The sequence below is a fragment of the Scyliorhinus torazame genome, chromosome 2, assembly GCF_047496885.1.
Source record: "Scyliorhinus torazame isolate Kashiwa2021f chromosome 2, sScyTor2.1, whole genome shotgun sequence".
Classification (NCBI taxonomy): Eukaryota; Metazoa; Chordata; class Chondrichthyes; order Carcharhiniformes; family Scyliorhinidae; genus Scyliorhinus; species Scyliorhinus torazame.
In genome coordinates this window covers 1,142,514-1,162,903 of record NC_092708.1, presented here as the reverse complement: position 1 = coordinate 1,162,903, position 20,390 = coordinate 1,142,514, and the positions used below count along the sequence as shown (strand labels likewise).

The 20,390-nt window shown below is 49.8% G+C and overlaps 1 protein-coding gene across 5 annotated transcripts in view; it reads right to left on the bottom strand.

Annotated features, from left to right (window-relative positions):
• Positions 1 to 20,390, bottom strand: part of smarcal1 (SWI/SNF related, matrix associated, actin dependent regulator of chromatin, subfamily a-like 1) — a 186,148-nt gene that overhangs the window by 6,563 nt on the left and 159,195 nt on the right. For all 5 annotated transcript variants that reach the window (XM_072468333.1, XM_072468351.1, XM_072468343.1 and 2 more), the window contains 4 exons: positions 17,652 to 17,722; positions 16,470 to 16,572; positions 12,157 to 12,339; positions 6,586 to 6,686 (listed from right to left, as the gene is read on the bottom strand). In XM_072468333.1, coding sequence (XP_072324434.1) covers positions 6,586 to 6,686; positions 12,157 to 12,339; positions 16,470 to 16,572; positions 17,652 to 17,722 — 458 coding nt within the window. The remainder of the gene's footprint in view (positions 1 to 6,585; positions 6,687 to 12,156; positions 12,340 to 16,469; positions 16,573 to 17,651; positions 17,723 to 20,390) is intronic.

Genomic DNA, 20,390 nt, shown 5'->3' with positions numbered 1-20,390 from the left:
GAGGAAATTGCTGAGGCCTTGACAGAAATCTTTGGATCCTCGCTGTCTTCAGGGGATGTCCCGGAGGACTGGAGAATAGCCAATGTTGCTCCTCTGTTTAAGAAGGGTAGCAAGGATAATCCCGGGAACTACATGCCGGTGAGCCTTACTTCAGTGGTAGGGAAATTACTGGAGAGAATTCTTCGAGACAGGATCTACTCCCATTTGGAAGAAAATGGACGTATTAGTGAGAGGCAGCACGGTTTTGTGAAGGGAAGGTTGTGTCTCACTAACTTGATAGAGTTTTTCAAGGAGGTCACTAAGATGATTGATGCAGGTAGGGCAGTGGATGTTGTCTATATGGACTTCAGTAAGGCCTTTGACAAGGTCCCTCATGGTAGACTAGTACAAAAGGTGAAGTCACACGGGATCAGGGGTGAGCTGGCAAGGTGGATACAGAACTGGCTAGGCCATAGAAGGCAGAGAGTAGCAATGGAGGGATGCTTTTCTAATTGGAGGGCTGTGACCAGTGGTGTTCCACAGGAATCAGTGCTGGGACCTTTGCACTTTGTAGTATATATAAATGATTTGGAGGAAAATGTAACTGGTTTGATTAGTAAGTTTGCAGACGACACAAAGGTTGGTGGAATTGCGGATAGCGATGAGGACTGTCGGAGGATACAGCAGGATTTAGATTGTTTGGAGACTTGGGCGGAGAGATGGCAGATGGAGTTTAATCCGGACAAATGTGAGGTAATGCATTTTGGAAGGTCTAATGCAGGTAGGGAATATACAGTGAATGGTAGAACCCTCAAGAGTATTAAAAATCAAAGAGATCTAGGAGTACAGGTCCACAGGTCATTGAAAGGGGCAACACAGGTGGAGAAGGTAGTCAAGAAGGCATACGGCATGCTTGCCTTCATTGGCCGGGGCATTGAGTATAAGAATTGGCAAGTCATGTTGCAGCTGTATAGAACCTTAGTTAGGCCACACTTGGAGTATAGTGTTCAATTCTGGTCGCCACACTACCAGAAGGATGTGGAGGCTTTAGAGAGGGTGCAGAAGAGATTTACCAGAATGTTGCCTGGTATGGAGGGCATTAGCTATGAGGAGCGGTTGAATAAACTCGGTTTGTTCTCACTGGAACGAAGGAGGTTGAGGGGAGACCTGATAGAGGTATACAAAATTATGAGGGGCATAGACAGAGTGGATAGTCAGAGGCTTTTCCCCAGGGTAGAGGGGTCAATTACTAGGGGGCATAGGTTTAATGTGAGAGGGGCAAGGTTTAGAGTAGATGTACGAGGCAAGTTTTTTACGCAGAGGGTAGTGGGTGCCTGGAACTCGCTACCGGAGGAGGTGGTGGAAGCAGGGACGATAGTGACATTTAAGGGGCATCTTGACAAATACATGAATAGGATGGGAATAGAGGGATACGGACCCAGGAAGTGTAGAAGATTGTAGTTTAGTCGGGCAGCATGGTCGGCACGAGCTTGGAGGGCCGAAGGGCCTGTTCCTGTGCTGTACATTTCTTTGTTCTTTGTTTGTTGAAACAGCTGAGAAAACAGGCAGCCACCAGAGAAATTGTACAAATCAGGGATACCAGAGGCGCATTACAAACAGAGCCAGAAAAGATCAACAAGGCATTCAGGGCCTTTTAGCAAGGGCTGTACACCTCAAGAGCCCCCAATGGGGGAACCCGGGATGAAACGGTTCCTTGATGGACCGGACATACCAGTCGTGAGGGAGGGCAGAAAATGGGGCCTGGAAGCACCAGTAGCACTGGGAGAGATCGTCGACAGCATTAGCTCCATGCAGGCGGGGAAGGCACTGGGACCGGACGGATTCCCGGCGGACTTCTACAAAACATTTGCGACAGCACTGGCCCCGCACATGCGGAGATGTTCACAGACTCACTAGCAAGGGGCACACTGCCATGCACGCTAGCACAGGCCTCAATCTCGCTGATACCCAAGAAAGACAAAGACCCAACGGAATGTGGGTCACACAGACCCATCTCACTGCTGAACGCAGATGCCAAAGTACTGGCCAAGATTCTAGCCATAAGGCTAGAAGACTGAGTACCTGAGGTGGTCGCAGAGGACCAGACGGGCTTTGTCAAAGGTAGACAGCTTACCTCCAACATCAGGCGCCTGCTGAACGTGATAATGGCCCCCTCCGGGGAGAGAACACCAGAGGTGATCGTCTCCCTAGACGCAGAAAAGGCCTTCGCCAGAGTGAATGGAAACACCTCATAGAGGTACTGGAGTGGTTTGGGCTTGGAACAGGAATCACCTCCTGGGTAAAACTCCAAACAACGCTCCCATGGAGAGATATGGACCAACAACACCAACTCCCGATAGTTCCATCTGCACAGGGGCACCAGACAAGGATGCCCACTGTCCCCGCTGCTGTTCGCTCTAGTGATCGAGCCACTAGCAATTGCGCTCAGAGCGGGAAAAAGCTGGAGGGGGATCCGAAGGGATGGCAGAGAGCACAGTCTCACTCTATGCAGATGACCTGCTCCTCTACATCTCGGACCCACAAAGCAGCATGGACGGAATCATCGCGCTCCTGAAAGAGTTTGGTGCCTTCTCGGGCTACAGACTCAACGTGAGCAAAAGCGAGTTTCTTCCCGGTACACCCACAAGTAGGTGGGGCAGCACTAACGGGACTGCCGTTTAAACAAGCCCAACTCAAATTCCGCTACCTGGGAATCCAAATAGCCCACGACTGGAAAGGGATCCACAAATGGAACCTCACCAGTCTGACAGAGGAAGTAAAAAAGGACCTGCAAAGAAGGAACACACTCCCACTCTCCCTCGCGGGGAGAGTCTAGACGATCAAAATGAACGTACTGCCCAGGTACCTCTTTCTATTCAGAGCCATCCCGACATCCCTAAGGCCTTTTTCAAAGCAGTAGACAAACTAATCATGGCGTTCGTATGAGGGAGGGGGAAGAATGCTAGGATCACAAAGGTGGTCCTAAAAAAAACAAAATCAAAACCTACAATTCTACCACTGGGCGGAGACGGCCGAGTGAATAAGGGGATGGATCAAGGAGCCAGAAGCCGAGTGGGTGCGCGCGGTAGAGGCCTCCTGCATGGGGACCTCCCTCCGGGCCCTCGTCACGGCAGCACTCCCATCCCCACCCCAAAAAACACTCCAGCAGCCCGGTGGTGATAGCCACCCTCCAGTCCTGGAACCAACTACGGCAGCAATATGGTCTGACCAAAATGTCAGACAAAGCTCCCGTCTGTAACAACCGTAGGTTCACACCAGCACTGACTGACGCCACCTTTAAAAAGTGGGGACAGGACGGAGGGACACTGACAGTCAGGGACCTGTACACCAACGGCAGGGTCGCAACACTGGACGAACTGACAGAGAAATTCCAGCTAGCCAGGGGGAACGAGCTAAGGTACCTGCAGCTCAGAAACTACCTACGAAAGGAGACAAGGACTTACCCACAACCGCCACGACAGACATTACTGGAAGAGTTACTGGACACAAGCATCCTAGGTAAAGGGAACTGTAGCGACATGTATGACCGACTGGTAGAAAGGGCCGACACCGTACTGGACACAACAAGAAGGAAATGGGAGGAAGACCTGGGGATTGAGATAGGGTGGGGACTCTGGAGCGAAGCACTGCATAGGGTCAACTCCACCTCCACCTGCGCAAGGCTCAGCCTGACGCAACTAAACATGGTATATAGAGCCCACTGAACAAGAACCCGTATGAGTAGGTTCTTCCCGGAGGTGGAGGATGGAGGAGGCCTGGCCAACCACGCCCACATGTTCTGGTCTTGCCCCAGACTTGCTGGGTACTGGACAGCCTTCTTCGAGGCGATGTCCAAGGTGGTGGGGGTGAGGGTGGAGCCATGCCCGAAAGTGGCGGTCTTCGGGGTTTCAGACCAGCCAGATCTATTCCTCGGGAGGGCGGACGCCCTTGCCTTTGCCCCCCTCTGATCATCCGCCGCAGAATCCTGTTCGGCTGGTGGTCAGCAGCACCCCCCAAAGCTGCAGACTGGCTGGCGGTCAGCAGCACCCCCCAAAGCTGCAGACTGGCTGGCGGTCAGCAGCACCACCCAAAGCTGCAGACTGGCTGGCGGTCAGCAGCACCACCCAAAGCTGCAGACTGGCTGTCCGACCTCCCGGAATCTCTCCTAATGGAGAAAATCAAATTCACCATCCGGGCGTCAGACGACGGCTTCCACAGAACGTGGGAGCCATTCACACAATTGTTCCGGGACCTGTTTGTGGCCAACAAACAAGCAGAAGAATAGCCAGGTAGCCAAGAATCACCAGCACCGGACCCACTCGAGGATTGCCCTCTGGAAGTGCCTCGCTGGCACAAACGGATGCCTACTTACATATATATAGAAATATCATATCCTGTGTACATAATGGCAAAATATACTCTGTGCAAAAATCCAATAAAAAACATTTATAAAAATATAAAAAAGTAATTGAACCTGGAACCATTTGGGTGGATCTGAAAAATGTCTGGAACAAAGCTCAGGGATGAGGAAAGTAGAGGGGCCAATTCTGGGTGTTCTTTGTGCGAAGGCATTTCAGAGGGTGCAGAAAAAACTTTGCACAAATATTTTTCAAGAGTTGAGGAACTCGTGTCAGGTGGATCGATTGAAGAATCTGGCCTGTTCTTCTTGAAGAACATTGAGGCGTTTGGACAAAGATCATGAGGGATCTGGACAGAAAATCTGTTCCAACTGGTGGAATAATCTAGAACCAGAGATGACAGATTGAAGCTAAAAGCAGCAATGGTGACACGAGGAGAAACACACAGCGAGTGGTTGCATCGGGAATGCACTGCCTGAGAATGTGCTCAGCGAGCTGCTCTGGTGGAGATCCAACACAGAAACAATGGACCAAATAGCTTTAAACTTTCCAGTAACCATTCTGTGATTGCCGCTGACTGGGAGACGGAACCCAGAGGGTTTGTGCTCAGGTCCAAGAGGTCACTTTTCCATCAAGTGTCAGGAAACGTAAAGAGCAATTTGATGAGAAGCTGGACAAAGCCAGTTTGGGTTGAAGGGGAGGATGAAGTGAGTTAACGTGGCCAGGAAGGTTCCTAATTTACTGGAATTCAATGAGGACATTACGAGCGCGGTGGACAAAGACTGCTGTATAAGATAAAGGTGCACGTCATTACGGGTAATGTATTAACATGGATAGAGGATTGGTTAACTAACAGAAAGCAAAGAGTGGGGATAATTGTGTGTTTTCCTGGTTGGCGATCAGTGGCTAGTGGGGTCCCTCAGGGATCAGTGTTGGGTCTGCAATTGTTTACAATTTACATAGATGATCTGGAGTTGGGGACCAAGTGTAATATTTCAAAGTTCGCAGATGACACTAAGATGAGTTGTAGAGCAAAGTGTGCAGAGGACACTGAAAATATGCAGAGGGATTTTGATAGTTTAAGTAGTAGGCAAGGGTCTGACAGATGGAGTTCAATGTTGGCAAATGTGAGGTCATCCATTTTGGTAGGAATAACAGCAAAATGGTCTATTACTTAAATGGTAAAAAATTGCAGCATGCTGCTGTGCAGAGAGACCTGGGTGTGCTAGCGCATGAATCACAAAAAGGTGGTTTACAGGTGGAACAGGTGATTAAGGCAAATTAAATTTTGTCCTACATTGCTAGAGGGATGGAGTTTAAGACTAGGGAGGTTATGTTGCAGCTGTATAAGATGTTAGTGAGGCCATACCTGGAGTAGTGTACAGTTTTGGTCTCCTTACTTGAGAAAGGACGTACTGGCGCTGGAGGGGATGCAGAGGAGATTCACTCGGTTGATTCCGGAGTTGAGAGGATTGGCTTATGAGGAGAGATTGAGTAGACTGGGACTATACTCATTGGAATTTAGAAGAATGAGGGGGGATTTTATGGAAACATATACAAATATGAAGGGAATTGATAGGATAGAAGCAGGGAGGTTGTTTCCACTGGCGGGTGAAAGCAGAACTAGGGGGCATAGCCTCAAAATAAGGGGAAGTAGATTTAGGACTGAGTTTCGGAGGAATTTCTTCACCCAAAGGGTTGAGAATCTGTGAAATTCCCTCAGTGAAGCAGTTGAGGCGACCTCGTTGAATATTTTTAAGGCAAAGTTGAAAGTATGGACGGCACTGTAGGACAGTGGTTAGCACTGTTGCTTCACAGCGCAAGGGACCCAGGTGCGATTCCCGCTTGGGCCACTATCTGTTCTCCCGTGTCTGCGTGGGTTTCCTCTGGGTGCTCCAGCCCATAGGTGCTGTTAGGTGAATTGGACATTCTGAATTCTCCCTCTGTGTACCCGAACAGGCGCCGGAATGTGGCGACTAGGGTTTTTCACAGTAACTTCATTGTAGTGTTAATGTAAGCCTACTTGTGACAATAATAAAAAGGAAGATTAAGATTTTTGAACAGTAAAGGGATTAAGGGTTATGGTGAGTGGGCGGGTAACTGGAGCTGAGTCCACAAAAGATCAGCCATGATCTCATTGAATGGTGGAGCAGGCTCGAGGGGCCAGATAGCCGACTCCTGCTCCTAGTTCCCATGTTCTCTTGCTGTCTCTGCGTCACACAGACAGTGTGCTGCCCACTCCACTCACCAGAGATAATCATCCGCAGTGCCTCTGGCCACCAAGTAATGAATATCCACACAGTTTGTCTGGCCGATGCGATGAACTCTATCTTCAGCCTGAAAGAGGATCTGAGGAAAGAAAAAAGTGACACGTGGGAGAAGGCAGCAGCTCTGAACACCATGTCTAAAAGCAAACAGCTTCCCAGCACATCCAGCAGTGTCGAACAGACAATGCTCCATTACACACAGCCATTCACCCTGGAAGTAACAGCTTGTTGTATGAGGAATGTTTGAGGACTCTGGGTCTGTACTCATTGGAGTTTATAAGGATGAGGGGGGATCTTATTGAAACTTACAGGATACTGCGAGGCCTGGATAGAGTGGACACGGAGAGGACGTTTCAACTTGTAGGAAAAACTCGAAGCAGAGGGCACCATCTCAGACTAAAGGGACGATCCTTTAAAACAGATGAGGAGAAATTTCTTCAGCCAGAGGGTGGTGAATCTGTGGAACTCTTTGCCGCAGAAGGCTGTGGGGGCCAAATCACTGAGTGTCTTTAAGACAGAGATAGATAGGTTCTTGATTAATAAGGGGATCAGGGGTTATGGGGAGAAGGCAGGAGAACGAGGATGAGAAAAATATCAGCCATGATTGAATGGCGGAGCAGACTCGATGGGCCGAGTGGCCTAATTCTGCTCCTATGTCTTACGGTCTTCTGGTTTCGCTCTCATCCTACATGCTGTCCATGTCCATCAGGAGGTTCTGGGTTTAAATCCCACTCCAGAGACTGGAGGAAATAATTCCGGCTGATTCTCCTGGTATATTTGATGCAGAAAGGCTGGTATACTAAACATGAGTCGATTTCGGCGGCGTGAGAGCAGCTGGTTAGTCAATTTCAGCGGGAGCATTGCGGAAGGAGGTTGCTGGGAGGTAAGTCAACCTTTAAAAGCACTTTTCTTTGCAGGGGCAGGCCAGTCGATTTCGGCGGCGTGAGAGCAGCTGGTTAGTCAATTTCAGCGGGAGCATTGCGGAAGGAGGTTGCTGGGAGGTAAGTCAACCTTTAAAAGCACTTCTCTTTGCAGGGGCAGGCCAGTCGATTTCGGCGGCGTGAGAGCAGCTGGTTAGTCAGTTTCAGCGGGAGCATTGCGGAAGGAGGTTGCTGGGAGGTAAGTCAACCTTTAAAAGCACTTCTCTTTGCAGGGGCAGGCCAGTCGATTTCGGCGGGAGAACAGCTGGTGAGTCAGTTTCAGCAGGAGCTGAGAATTTTTCTTTTTTTTTTTAAATTAGTTTTTTAGGCGGGATCAGGAAGTCGACCCGCGGACGTCTGGGAAGACCCTCACCAATAAATTCTGGTGGAGAGGAAACCCGAGACACTACACGTGTAGTGTCTCCCACCCGCCCTCCTCCTCTAACCTAATAATAAAACCCATTGGTCTGAGGGAAGTACCATATTTTTATTATATTATTATTATTTTTTATAAAAATGTAATTTAGTTGTTAGCCAGATCTTGGTAGAAAGTTAGAGGAATGGCAGGGAAGGGAGTGCAATGTTCCTCCTGCAGGATGTTTGAGGTGAGGGATGCAGTTAGTGTCCCTGCTGATTTTACCTGCAGGAAGTGCTGCCATCTCCAGCTCCTCCAAGACCGAGTTAGGGAACTGGAGCTGGAGTTGGAAGAACTTCGGATCATTCGGGAGGCAGAGGGGGTCATAGATAGCAGCTTCAGGGAATTAGTTACACCAAAGATTGGAGATAGGTGGGTAACTGTAAGAGGGACTGGGAAAAAACAGTCAGTGCAGGGATCCCCTGCGGTCGTTCCCCTGAGAAACAAGTATACCGCTTTGGATACTTGTGGGGGGGACGACTTACCAGGGGTAAGCCATGGGGTACGGGCCTCTGGCACGGAGTCTGTCCCTGTTGCTCAGAAGGGAAGGGGGGAGAGGAGCAGAGCATTAGTAATTGGGGACTCTATAGTCAGGGGCACAGATAGGAGATTTTGTGGGAGCGTGAGAGACTCACGTTTGGTATGTTGCCTCCCAGGTGCAAGGGTACGTGATGTCTCGGATCGTGTTTTCCGGGTCCTTAGGGGGGAGGGGGAGCAGCCCCAAGTCGTGGTCCACATTGGCACCAACGACATAGGTAGGAAAGGGGACAAGGATGTCAGGCAGGCTTTCAGGGAGCTAGGATGGAAGCTCAGAACTAGAACAAACAGAGTTGTTATCTCTGGGTTGTTGCCCGTGCCACGTGATAGTGAGATGAGGAATAGGGAGAGAGAGCATTTAAACACGTGGCTACAGGGATGGTGCAGGCGGGAGGGTTTCAGATTTTTGGATAACTGGGGCTCTTTCTGGGGAAGGTGGGACCTCTACAGACAGGATGGTCTACATCTGAACCTGAGGGGCACAAATATCCTGGGGGGGAGATTTGTTAGTGCTCTTTGGGGGGGTTTAAACTAATGCAGCAGGGGCATGGGAACCTGGATTGTAGTTTTAGGGTAAGGGAGAATGAGAGTATAGAGGTCAGGAGCACAGATTTGACGTCGCAGGAGGGGGCCAGCGTTCAGGTAGGTGGTTTGAAGTGTGTCTACTTCAATGCCAGGAGTATACGAAACAAGGTAGGGGAACTGGCAGCGTGGGTTGGTACCTGGGACTTCGATGTTGTGGCCATTTCGGAGACATGGATAGAGCAGGGACAGGAATGGATGTTGCAGGTTCCGGGGTTTAGGTGTTTTAGTAAGCTCAGAGAAGGAGGCAAAAGAGGGGGAGGTGTGGCGCTGCTAGTCAAGAGCAGTATTACGGTGGCGGAGAGGAGCTAGATGGGGACTCTTCTGCCGAGGTAGTATTGGCTGAAGTTAGAAACAGGAAAGGAGAGGTCATCCTGTTGGGAGTTTTTTATAGGCCTCCTAATAGTTCTAGGGATGTAGAGGAAAGGATGGCGAAGATGATTCTGGATATGAGCGAAAGTAACAGGGTAGTTATTATGGGAGACTTTAACTTTCCAAATATTGATTGGAAAATATATAGTTCGAGTACAATAGATGGGTCGTTTTTTGTACAGTGTGTGCAGGAGGGTTTCCTGAAACAATATCTTGACAGGCCAACAAGAGGCGAGGCCACGTTGGATTTGGTTTTGGGTAATGAACCAGGCCAGGTGTTGGATTTGGAGGTAGGAGAGCACTTTGGGGACAGTGACCACAATTCGGTGACGTTTACGTTAATGATGGAAAGGGATAAGTATACACCGCAGGGCAAGAGTTATAGCTGGGGGAAGGGCAATTATGATGCCATTAGACGTGACTTGGGGGGGATAAGGTGGAGAAGTAGGCTGCAAGTGTTGGGCACACTGGATAAGTGGGGCTTGTTCAAGGATCAGCTACTGCGTGTTCTTGATAAGTATGTACCGGTCAGACAGGGAGGAAGGCGTCGAGCGAGGGAACCGTGGTTTACCAGGGAAGTGGAATCTCTTGTTAAGAGGAAGAAGAAGGCCTATGTGAAGATGAAGTGTGAAGTTTCGGTTGGGGCGATGGATAGTTACAAGGTAGCGAGGAAGGATCTAAAGAGAGAGCTAAGACGAGCAAGGAGGGGACATGAGAAGTATTTGGCAGGAAGGATCAAGGAAAACCCAAAAGCTTTCTATAGGTATGTCAGGAATAAGCGAATGACTAGGGAAAGAGTAGGACCAGTCAAGGACAGGGATGGGAAATTGTGTGTGGAGTCTGAAGAGATAGGCGAGATACTAAATGAATATTTTTCGTCAGTATTCACTCAGGAAAAAGATAATGTTGTGGAGGAGAATGCTGAGCCCCAGGCTAATAGAATAGATGGCATTGAGGTACGTAGGGAAGAGGTGTTGGCAATTCTGGACAGGCTGAAAATAGATAAGTCCCCGGGACCTGATGGGATTTATCCTAGGATTCTATGGGAGGCCAGGGAAGAGATTGCTGGACCTTTGGCTTTGATTTTTATGTCATCATTGGCTACAGGAATAGTGCCAGAGGACTGGAGGACAGCAAATGTGGTCCCTTTGTTCAAAAAGGGGAGCAGAGACAACCCCGGCAACTATAGGCCGGTGAGCCTCACGTCTGTAGTGGGTAAAGTCTTGGAGGGGATTATAAGGGACAAGATTTATAATCATCTAGATAGGAATAATATGATCAGGGATAGTCAGCATGGCTTTGTGAAGGGTAGGTCATGCCTCACAAACCTTATTGAGTTCTTTGAGAAGGTGACTGAACAGGTAGACGAGGGTAGAGCAGTTGATGTGGTGTATATGGATTTCAGCAAAGCGTTTGATAAGGTTCCCCACGGTAGGCTATTGCAAAAAATACGGAGGCTGGGGATTGAGGGTGATTTAGAGATGTGGATCAGAAATTGGCTAGCTGAAAGAAGACAGAGGGTGGTGGTTGATGGGAAATGTTCAGAATGGAGTACAGTCACAAGTGGAGTACCACAAGGATCTGTTCTGGGGCCATTGCTGTTTGTCATTTTTATCAATGACCTAGAGGAAGGCGCAGAAGGGTGGGTGAGTAAATTTGCAGACGATACTAAAGTCGGTGGTGTTGTCGATAGTGTGGAAGGATGTAGCAGGTTACAGAGGGATATAGATAAGCTGCAGAGCTGGGCTGAGAGGTGGCAAATGGAGTTTAATGTAGAGAAGTGTGAGGTGATTCACTTTGGAAGGAATAACAGGAATGCGGAATATTTGGCTAATGGTAAAGTTCTTGAAAGTGTGGCTGAGCAGAGGGATCTAGGTGTCCATGTACATAGATCCCTGAAAGTTGCCACCCAGGTTGATAGGGTTGTGAAGAAGGCCTATGGAGTGTTGGCCTTTATTGGTAGAGGGATTGAGTTCCGGAGTCGGGAGGTCATGTTGCAGCTGTACAGAACTCTGGTCCGGCCGCATTTGGAGTATTGCGTACAGTTCTGGTCACCGCATTATAGGAAGGATGTGGAGGCTTTGGAGCGGGTGCAGAGGAGATTTACCAGGATGTTGCCTGGTATGGAGGGAAAATCTTATGAGGAAAGGCTGACGGACTTGAGGTTGTTTTCGTTGGAGAGAAGAAGGTTAAGAGGAGACTTAATAGAGGCATACAAAATGATCAGGGGGTTGGATAGGGTGGACAGTGAGAGCCTTCTCCCGCGGATGGATATGGCTGGCACGAGGGGACATAACTTTAAACTGAGGGGTAATAGATATAGGACAGAGGTCAGAGGTAGGTTCTTTACGCAAAGAGTAGTGAGGCCGTGGAATGCCCTACCTGCTACAGTAGTGAACTCGCCAACATTGAGGGCATTTAAAAGTTTATTGGATAAACATATGGATGATAATGGCATAGTGTAGGTTAGATGGCTTTTGTTTCGGTGCAACATCGTGGGCCGAAGGGCCTGTACTGCGCTGTATTGTTCTATGTTCTATATGTTCTATTCCTTTATTTCAATGTAGCTCATTTTGCACCAGACTTGATTATAGTCTCTTTCCCATTAATATCCTTCACTGTAGTCAAAATAAACATTCATAAAGTACAAATGTAAAAGGCAACTATTTGAGTGAAACATTGCAAAATGGTTTAAATTCTCTTCATTAAACAGGATTCTCACTTACACCAGGGTTCCAGAATAGCTCAGCCATAACCACGAGATCAGCGGTGGAGAGGGTCAAGCCCATGTTGGCAGCAGTGATGGACAACACTGCGACACAGCGCGTTTCAGAAAACTGGAAACGGTCACACAAAGACTGACGATCAGAGGAGGAAGTGGAGCCATCAATACGAATAAATGCAACTCCCTGTGGACAAAAACCCAATCAGATCATTCAAGTTTAGGTTCACAAAATCTCACATCACAGAAGGTAGACATTCAGCTAACTGTGTCTGGAGTGCAGATCCCACAACTGGACACAATACTCAAGGTGGGGTCTAACCAGGAAAGTTAGAAGTTTGCGATAACCATGCTTTATTTCATGTTGCTCCTTTATTACTAAATCAATGATAAAGCATGGTGGCACAGTGGTTAGCACTGCTGCCTATGGTGCTGAGGACCCGGGTTCAATTCTCCTGTGTGTGTGTGGAGTTTGCACATTCTCCCAGTGTCTACGTGGGTTTCACCCCCACAACGGGTGGGAAGCACGGCAGCACAGTGGCTAGCACTGTTGCTTCGCAGCGCCAGGGCCCCAGGTTCGATTCCTGGCTTGGGTCACTGTCTGTGTGGAGTCTGCACGTTCTCCCCGTGTCTGCGTGGGTTTCCTCCGGGTACTCCGGTTTCCTCCCACAAGTCCCGAAAGACGTGCTGTTAGGTGGATTAGACATTCTGAATTATCCCTCTGTGTACCCGAACAGGCGCCGGAATGTGGCGACTAGGGGATTTTCACAGTAACTTCATTGCAGTGTTAATGTAAGCCTACTTGTGAAAATGAAATGAAAATCGCTTATTGTCACAAGTAGGCTTCAAAATGAAGTTACTGTGAAAAGCCCCTAGTCGCCACATTCCGGCGCCTGTTCGGGGAGGCTGGTATGGGAATTGAACCCGCACTGCTGGCACTGTTCTGCATTACAAGGCAGCTGTTTAGCCCACTGTGCTAATGGTCACTGCACTCACCTCTGCCCCCTGGTTGTTCTGGAGCTCTGGCATCCCACTGTTGTCTTCCACCGTGAAGACTGATGCAAAGTAACTATTCAGTTCCTCTGCCATTTCTTCGTTTCCTATTATTCTCCAGCCACATTTTCCAGTGGACCAATGTCTATTTTTGCCTCTCTCTTACCTTCCATATATTGTACTGTTCTTTGTTCTGGTTGCATATAATAATAATCTTTATTGTCACAAGTGGGCAGCACGGTAGCATAGTGGTTAGCACAGTTGCTTCACAGCGACAAGGTCCCAGGTTCGATTCCCGGCTTGGGTCACTGTCTGTGCGGAGTCTGCACGTTCTCCCAGTGTCTGCGTGGGTTTCCTCCGGGTGCTCCGGTTTCCTCCCACAGTCCAAAGATGTGCGGGTTAGGTGGATTGGCCATGCTAAATTGCCCTTAGTGTCGAAAAAAAATGTTAAGTGGGGGTTACGGGGATAGGGTAGGTACGTGGGCTTCAGTAGGGTGCTCTCTGGAAGGGTTGGTGCAGACTGGATGGGCTGAATGGCCTCCTTCTGCACTGTAAATTCTATGAACACTGCAATGAAGTTATTGTGAAAATACCCTAGTCTCCACATTCCGGCGCCTGTTCGGGTACACAGAGAATTCAGAATGTCCAATTCACCTAACAGCACGTCTTTTGGGACTTGTGGGAGGAAACCGGATCACCCGGAGGGAACCCACGCAGATATGGGGAGAACGTGCAGACTCCACACAGGCAGTGACGCAAGCCGGGAATCGAACCTGGGACCCTGGTGCTGTGAAATAACAGTGCTAACCACTGTGCTACCGTACCGCCCATGTCTGTCAATGGCTCGTGTCATCCTTTTGCAAAAAGCCTCTTCGGCAAGGCGGGGGGTGGGGGGGAGGCGCACTGGGCCCAGCCTCTCTCTAACCTCGTGCGTGGTCCGAGATTAATATTATGGAGAATACTCCCCCTACTACCCCTGGAAGCACCGACTTTCCCCACCAAAAAGAAGCCTATCCGAGAACGATTCACGGACACGGGAGAACTCCTCCTCCAGAGCCCCCAAATATCCAGCACTGTGGAGCTGTGTAGCAATTGTGCTAACCGTTGTGCTACCGTGCTGCCCAGTTGTGACAATAAAGATTATTATTATATGCAACCAGAACAAAGAACAGATCCACCCCCCCCACCCCCCCCAAATCTGTTCCATGAAGATGGTCAATTGTTTCCCCATTCCTGATGTAGCCCCTCCTGATCTGGGGCTGGACCTTTGGGTCCAGAACGCAGTTAAAGTTTCCCCCATGATCAGTTAGTACGAGTACAATTGGGGATTTCTGCCATGGCCTTTCTGACAATGGTCCCATTATGGGGCGTCCACATTTACGAATACCACCGGGACCCCTTCTAGGATCCCACTAACTGTTATGTTCCAACCCCCCGGGCCGATGTTCGGCGCTGTGATGACTATCCTTTTATTGAATAGTATGGCACCCCACCCTCCCCCTCCTGTCAAATCACCCCTGGATATGCCTGTCCCACCCAACTTCTCCTTATTCTCATTTGGTCCTTCACCCTGAGGTGCGTCTCCTGGAGGAATATAACATTGACCGTCACGCTTTTTGGATGGACAAAGATCTGGAACTTCTCACTGGGCTGTTGAGTCCTCGCAAATTTCAGGTGACCATCCAGACGGTAGTTTCTTTCTCCCCACCATGGGGTCAGCCATGTCTGCCCCACGGACAAGCCCCTGTATACCCGGGTTCGCCTTTGTTCCTGGGCCATCCGAAATGTCCACCGTCAGCCCCCCCCCCCCTCCCACGCATGACCAGCATTCTAAACCTCCCCCCCACCGTGCGATCTCCCCTTTCCCCCATCGCCCCCCCCCCTCCCAAGGTGCCCCCTTCCTCTCGGGAGATCTGCTAACGCACCCCCCCCCCCACACTTTATTCCGTTCACCAGCTTATCCGCTGGTGTGGTGGCCCATCCTTGGAAATGGAGCCCTATGGTCCCGACCCTCCCCGACCACCCCCCCTCCAACCCTAGCCTTTTGCCCTCTCTCTTTAGCGTTGCTACGTCTGGGATTAGCAGAGGTGGTGACTCTGGTGCCCATGGGGGAATGCCAGTTCCCTCCTCGCTTTGTTGGCTCCCCCCCCCCCCCCCCGGTGCTTCTCCAGTCCCGTGCACAAGTCCGCAGCGACTGTGCCAGTGACGTTTTCCCACTCCACCATCGCAGAGTGACGCGGGTCCGGTTGCCCACCCACCGGGAGGCTTTGGGTCGCAGGGTTGGAAACTGATATGGGTGAGTGAATTTCAACAACACGATCAGGCAGGACATCAGGCCCAACATCTGAGGCTGTTTAGCACAGGGCTAAATCGCTGGCTTTGAAAGCAGACCAAGGCAGGCCAGCAGCACGGTTCGATTCCCGTAACAGCCTCCCCAACAGGCGCTGGAATGTGGCGACTAGGGGCTTTTCACAGTAACTTCATTTGAAGCCTACTTGTGACAATAAGCGATTTTCATTTCAAATTAAACCTTAGAGGGACAAGAGGCATGGGAATCCTGGAGAGCAAACGTTTCCTTCTGCAGTGTACAACAATAAGGCCCTCCACCATTTAGAGGTACAATGTTTTGTGCCTTTCAAATTATATCTTCCCAAGTCCACTCTTCTGCACAAAATCAGTTGCTTCTTTTGGCAAATTAAAACAGTGATGCTGTCCTTGTATATGACCCAAGGTCTGGCTGGGTAAAGCATTCTGAAACACACCTTGTTGCTGAGTGCAGCTTTGACCCCGTTATGCTCTTCCCGGCACTTGGCCAGGTCGGCCCCAATGTGCGGATAAATCCGGATGGCGAGTCCTTCCCACTTACACAACCGGGTGTTCCTTGCCCAGTTCAGAATCCGCTCCTGGTCTTGACACCTGCAAAGTTTTGCAATGATTGCGCGTGGTGGTTCCCCCGATTTCGGTCTTCGGAGGAGCGACCCGTGAGCCCGGTCTCCTTCTGGGGATTTGGTGAAGCCCCCCTCCCGGATCGTCGTTGGTTGGATGGTATTGGTAGAGTGGGGGGGGGGATGTGCCAGACCATGAGGTTAATGATTGTGGCTCATACAATGATGCTCCTGGCCCACAACACCTCGTGCTGTGCTGTGATCATTCTGGGATGTCAGTTTCGCAAGGTCTGCTCTGCTTTTTAATTCTATTCCTCAAGAAATGAACTCATTTTTCTGTGAGTTGCATCTTGCCCCAAATTTGAACTAAATCCAGAACCTCTCCAGACAGACGCCCCTGGCGAGCCCATTATTGTCACTCAAACAACTGTTATCTTACCTTGTCTCCCAGAGTTGCACACAATGCGTCCAGAACCAGCCGATGATGCCCGAACACCAGGAACTTGTCCCGGCCACTCTCCAGCAGGTCACTCACATACTCTCTGTAAAACAGGAAATCGAGTAAATCCCACCTGCTCAGGGCTGGGCGGGTACAGGATGGAACCCGGGGAGGGGAGGGGTATACGGGGCAGAGCCCAGGGAGGGGAGGGGTATACGGGGCAGAGCCCGGGGAGGGGAGGGGTATACGGGGCAGAGCCCAGGGAGGGGAGGGGTATACGGGGCAGAGCCCAGGGAGGGGAGGGGTATACGGGGCAGAGCCCGGGGAGGGGAGGGGTATACGGGACAGAGCCCAGGGAGGGGAGGGGTATACGGGGCAGAGCCCAGGGAGGGGAGGGGTATACGGGGCAGAGCCCGGGGAGGGGAGGGGTATACGGGGCAGAGCCCAGGGAGGGGAGGGGTATACGGGGCAGAGCCCGGGGAGGGGAGGGGTATACGGGGCAGAGCCCAGGGAGGGGGGTTGAGCGATACCTCTTAAAACTGAATAATTAGCATGTCACTAGAGTAGTTTTACATAAGTTACTTTATTAAGGATCGAGATGAATTATAGGGAGCGTACTGAGTAATTATTATTAACCATTAAACTTGTATTTTTAGGACACAGCAGTAATAAGTAATCAAATGGGATTTTGGATAGCTAAGTTGACCAAAAGGACGTCACTTCTGATATCTTGTCTTTGTACTTCTCACAGACAATAAATGCCCAGCAAATTACTGGTAAGCACAGCTGTCAGGATGAGGATCAATCATCCGCTGCTTGCAATTCTATTGGGTGAAGTTTAAACATTGTCTGCAATTCTATTGGATAAGTTTAAATGTAGCAGCTTCACGGATTGGATCGCATCCAACTGGGGTGGGCTACTGATTACTGTACAAGTACTACGTTCTGGTCCTTGTTCAGCAGAACAGATCTTGGCAGATATCAGGTCTGTTCTCCGTGTACACGTAACAAGCTTGATTAAATAGCCACCTTGTCCAGATTGTCATTGTGTCTTTTCCTCTCTGTGCTGAGTTGAGCCACAGGGAATAACCCCACGTGGAAGCTGACTCAATACACACGTCTTGAAACCGCTCCTACACGGGGAAGGGGAGTTGATTACGGGGCGGACCCCACCTTACTCACATTATTGATCGGACTTTGGCCTCCGCTGTGCGATTGTAGAAAAGCAGCAAAGCCTCCTTCTTTTCTCGTTTCTGTTTCAATAAAATAAAGCAATTTGGAGTAAACATTACATTCGGAACTAAATTATTTTTGAAGAATTTTTGAAATGCTGTCAAATGTGAGGCTTAACCTAGTTGAAACCCTTCTTTATGCCAGCAGCACGAAGGCCACATTTCTAGACCCCACCCCACCCACATCATGATCCTGGCACAGGCTAGGGATGGAGATTGATCTCGGTGTGAAAGGCAGTGGGATATACCAGACAGTGGCTGGAATTTTGGCCTGTCATCGGAAAGCCCTCCCACAATGCTCCACTCCCAATGGGCCGTGTTCCTGACCGCGGTTGGGATCCCGGTGTGGCAGCTGCGGACTGTGTCCAGCGCTGCCACACTCGTAAATAGATTAGATAGCATTGAGGTACGTAGGGAAGAGGTGTTGGCAATTCTGGACAGGCTGAAAATAGATAAGTCCCCGGGACCTGATGGGATTTATCCTAGGATTCTCTGGGAGGCCAGGGAAGAGATTGCTGGACCATTGGCTTTGATTTTTATGTCATCATTGGCTACAGGAATAGTGCCAGAGGACTGGAGGATAGCAAATGTGGTCCCTTTGTTCAAAAAGGGGAGCAGAGACAACCCCGGCAACTATAGACCGGTGAGCCTCACGTCTGTAGTGGGTAAAGTCTTGGAGGGGATTATAAGAGACAAGATTTATAATCATCTAGATAGGAATAATATGATCAGGGATAGTCAGCATGGCTTTGTGAAGGGTAGGTCATGCCTCACAAACCTTATTGAGTTCTTTGAGAAGGTGACTGAACAGGTAGACGAGGGTAGAGCAGTTGATGTGGTGTATATGGATTTCAGCAAAGCGTTTGATAAGGTTCCCCACGGTAGGCTATTGCAGAAAATACGGAGGCTGGGGATTGAGGGTGATTTAGAGATGTGGATCAGAAATTGGCTAGCTGAAAGAAGACATAGGGTGGTAGTTGATGGGAAATGTTCAGAATGGAGTTCAGTCACAAGTGGAGTACCACAAGGATCTGTTCTGGGGCCGTTGCTGTTTGTCATTTTTATCAATGACCTAGAGGAAGGCGCAGAAGGGTGGGTGAGTAAATTTGCAGACGATACTAAAGTCGGTGGTGTTGTCGATAGTGTGGAAGGATGTAGCAGGTTACAGAGGGATATAGATAAGCTGCAGAGCTGGGCTGAGAGGTGGCAAATGGAGTTTAATGTAGAGAAGTGTGAGGTGATTCACTTTGGAAGGAATAACAGGAATGTGGAATATTTGGCTAATGGTAAAGTACTTGAAAGTGTGGATGAGCAGAGGGATCTAGGTGTCCATGTACATAGATCCCTGAAAGTTGCCACCCAGGTTGATAGGGTGGTGAAGAAGGCCTATGGAGTGTTGGCCTTTATTGGTAGAGGGATTGAGTTCCGGAGTCAGGAGGTCATGTTGCAGCTGTACAGAACTCTGGTACGGCCGCATTTGGAGTATTGTGTACAGTTCTGGTCACCGCATTATAGGAAGGACGTGGAGGCTTTGGAGCGGGTGCAGAGGAGATTTACCAGGATGTTGCCTGGTATGGAGGGAAAATCTTATGAGGAAAGGCTGATGGACTTGAGGTTGTTTTCGTTGGAGAGAAGAAGGTTAAGAGGAGACTTATTAGAGGCATACAAAATGATCAGGGGGTTGGATAGGGTGGACAGTGAGAGCCTTCTCCCGCGGATGGAAATGGCTGGCACGAGGGGACATAACTTTAAACTGAGGGGTAATAGATATAGGACAGAGGTCAGAGGTAGGTTCTTTATGCAAAGAGTAGTGAGGCCGTGGAATGCCCTACCTGCTACAGTAGTGAACTCGCCAACATTGAGGGCATTTAAAAGTTTATTGGATAAACATATGGATGATAATGGCATAGTGTAGGTTAGATGGCTTTTGTTTCGGTGCAACATCGTGGGCCGAAGGGCCTGTACTGCGCTGTATTGTTCTATGTTCTATGTTCTAAAGGAGGGAACAATTGTTGAAAGCTGGTGTGGAGCCGGTGACACAGGGGAAGATGGCGGAAGGTCAGGGTTCGATCCTGCTGGCCCAGTGGTCGACGGAGCAGCTAGTGGGCTTCCTTCTTCCTTTGGGAGAGAGAGGAGTGCAGGGTAGGATGGGGTAAGAGCGGACAGAAAACCGTAGAGGTCGGGCGAGGGAGAAGCGAGACAGAAACTCTCGAGAGGGGGGACACCGCACTGGCAGGAAAGCTAGCACCGGACGTACTGGAGCGGTTTGGACTTGGAACAGGGTTCATCTCCTGGGTAAAGCTCCTATTCAACGCTCCCACGGCGAGCGTACAGACCCAACAACACCAACTCCCGATAGTTCCATCTGCACAGGGGCACCAGACAAGGATGCCCACTGTCCCCGCTGCTGTTCGCTCTAGTGATCGAACCACTAGCAATCGCGCTCAGAGCGGCAAAATGCTGGAGGGGGATCCGAAGGGACGGCAGAGACTCTATGCAGATGACCTGCTCCTCTACATTTCGGATCCACAGAGCAGCACGGACGGAATCATCGCGCTCCTGAAAGAGTTTGGCGCCTTCTCGGGCTACAGACTCAACGTGAGCAAAAGCGAGATCTTCCCGGTACACCCACAAGTAGGTGGGGCAGCCCTAACGGGACTGCCGCTTAAACAAGCCCGACACAAATTCC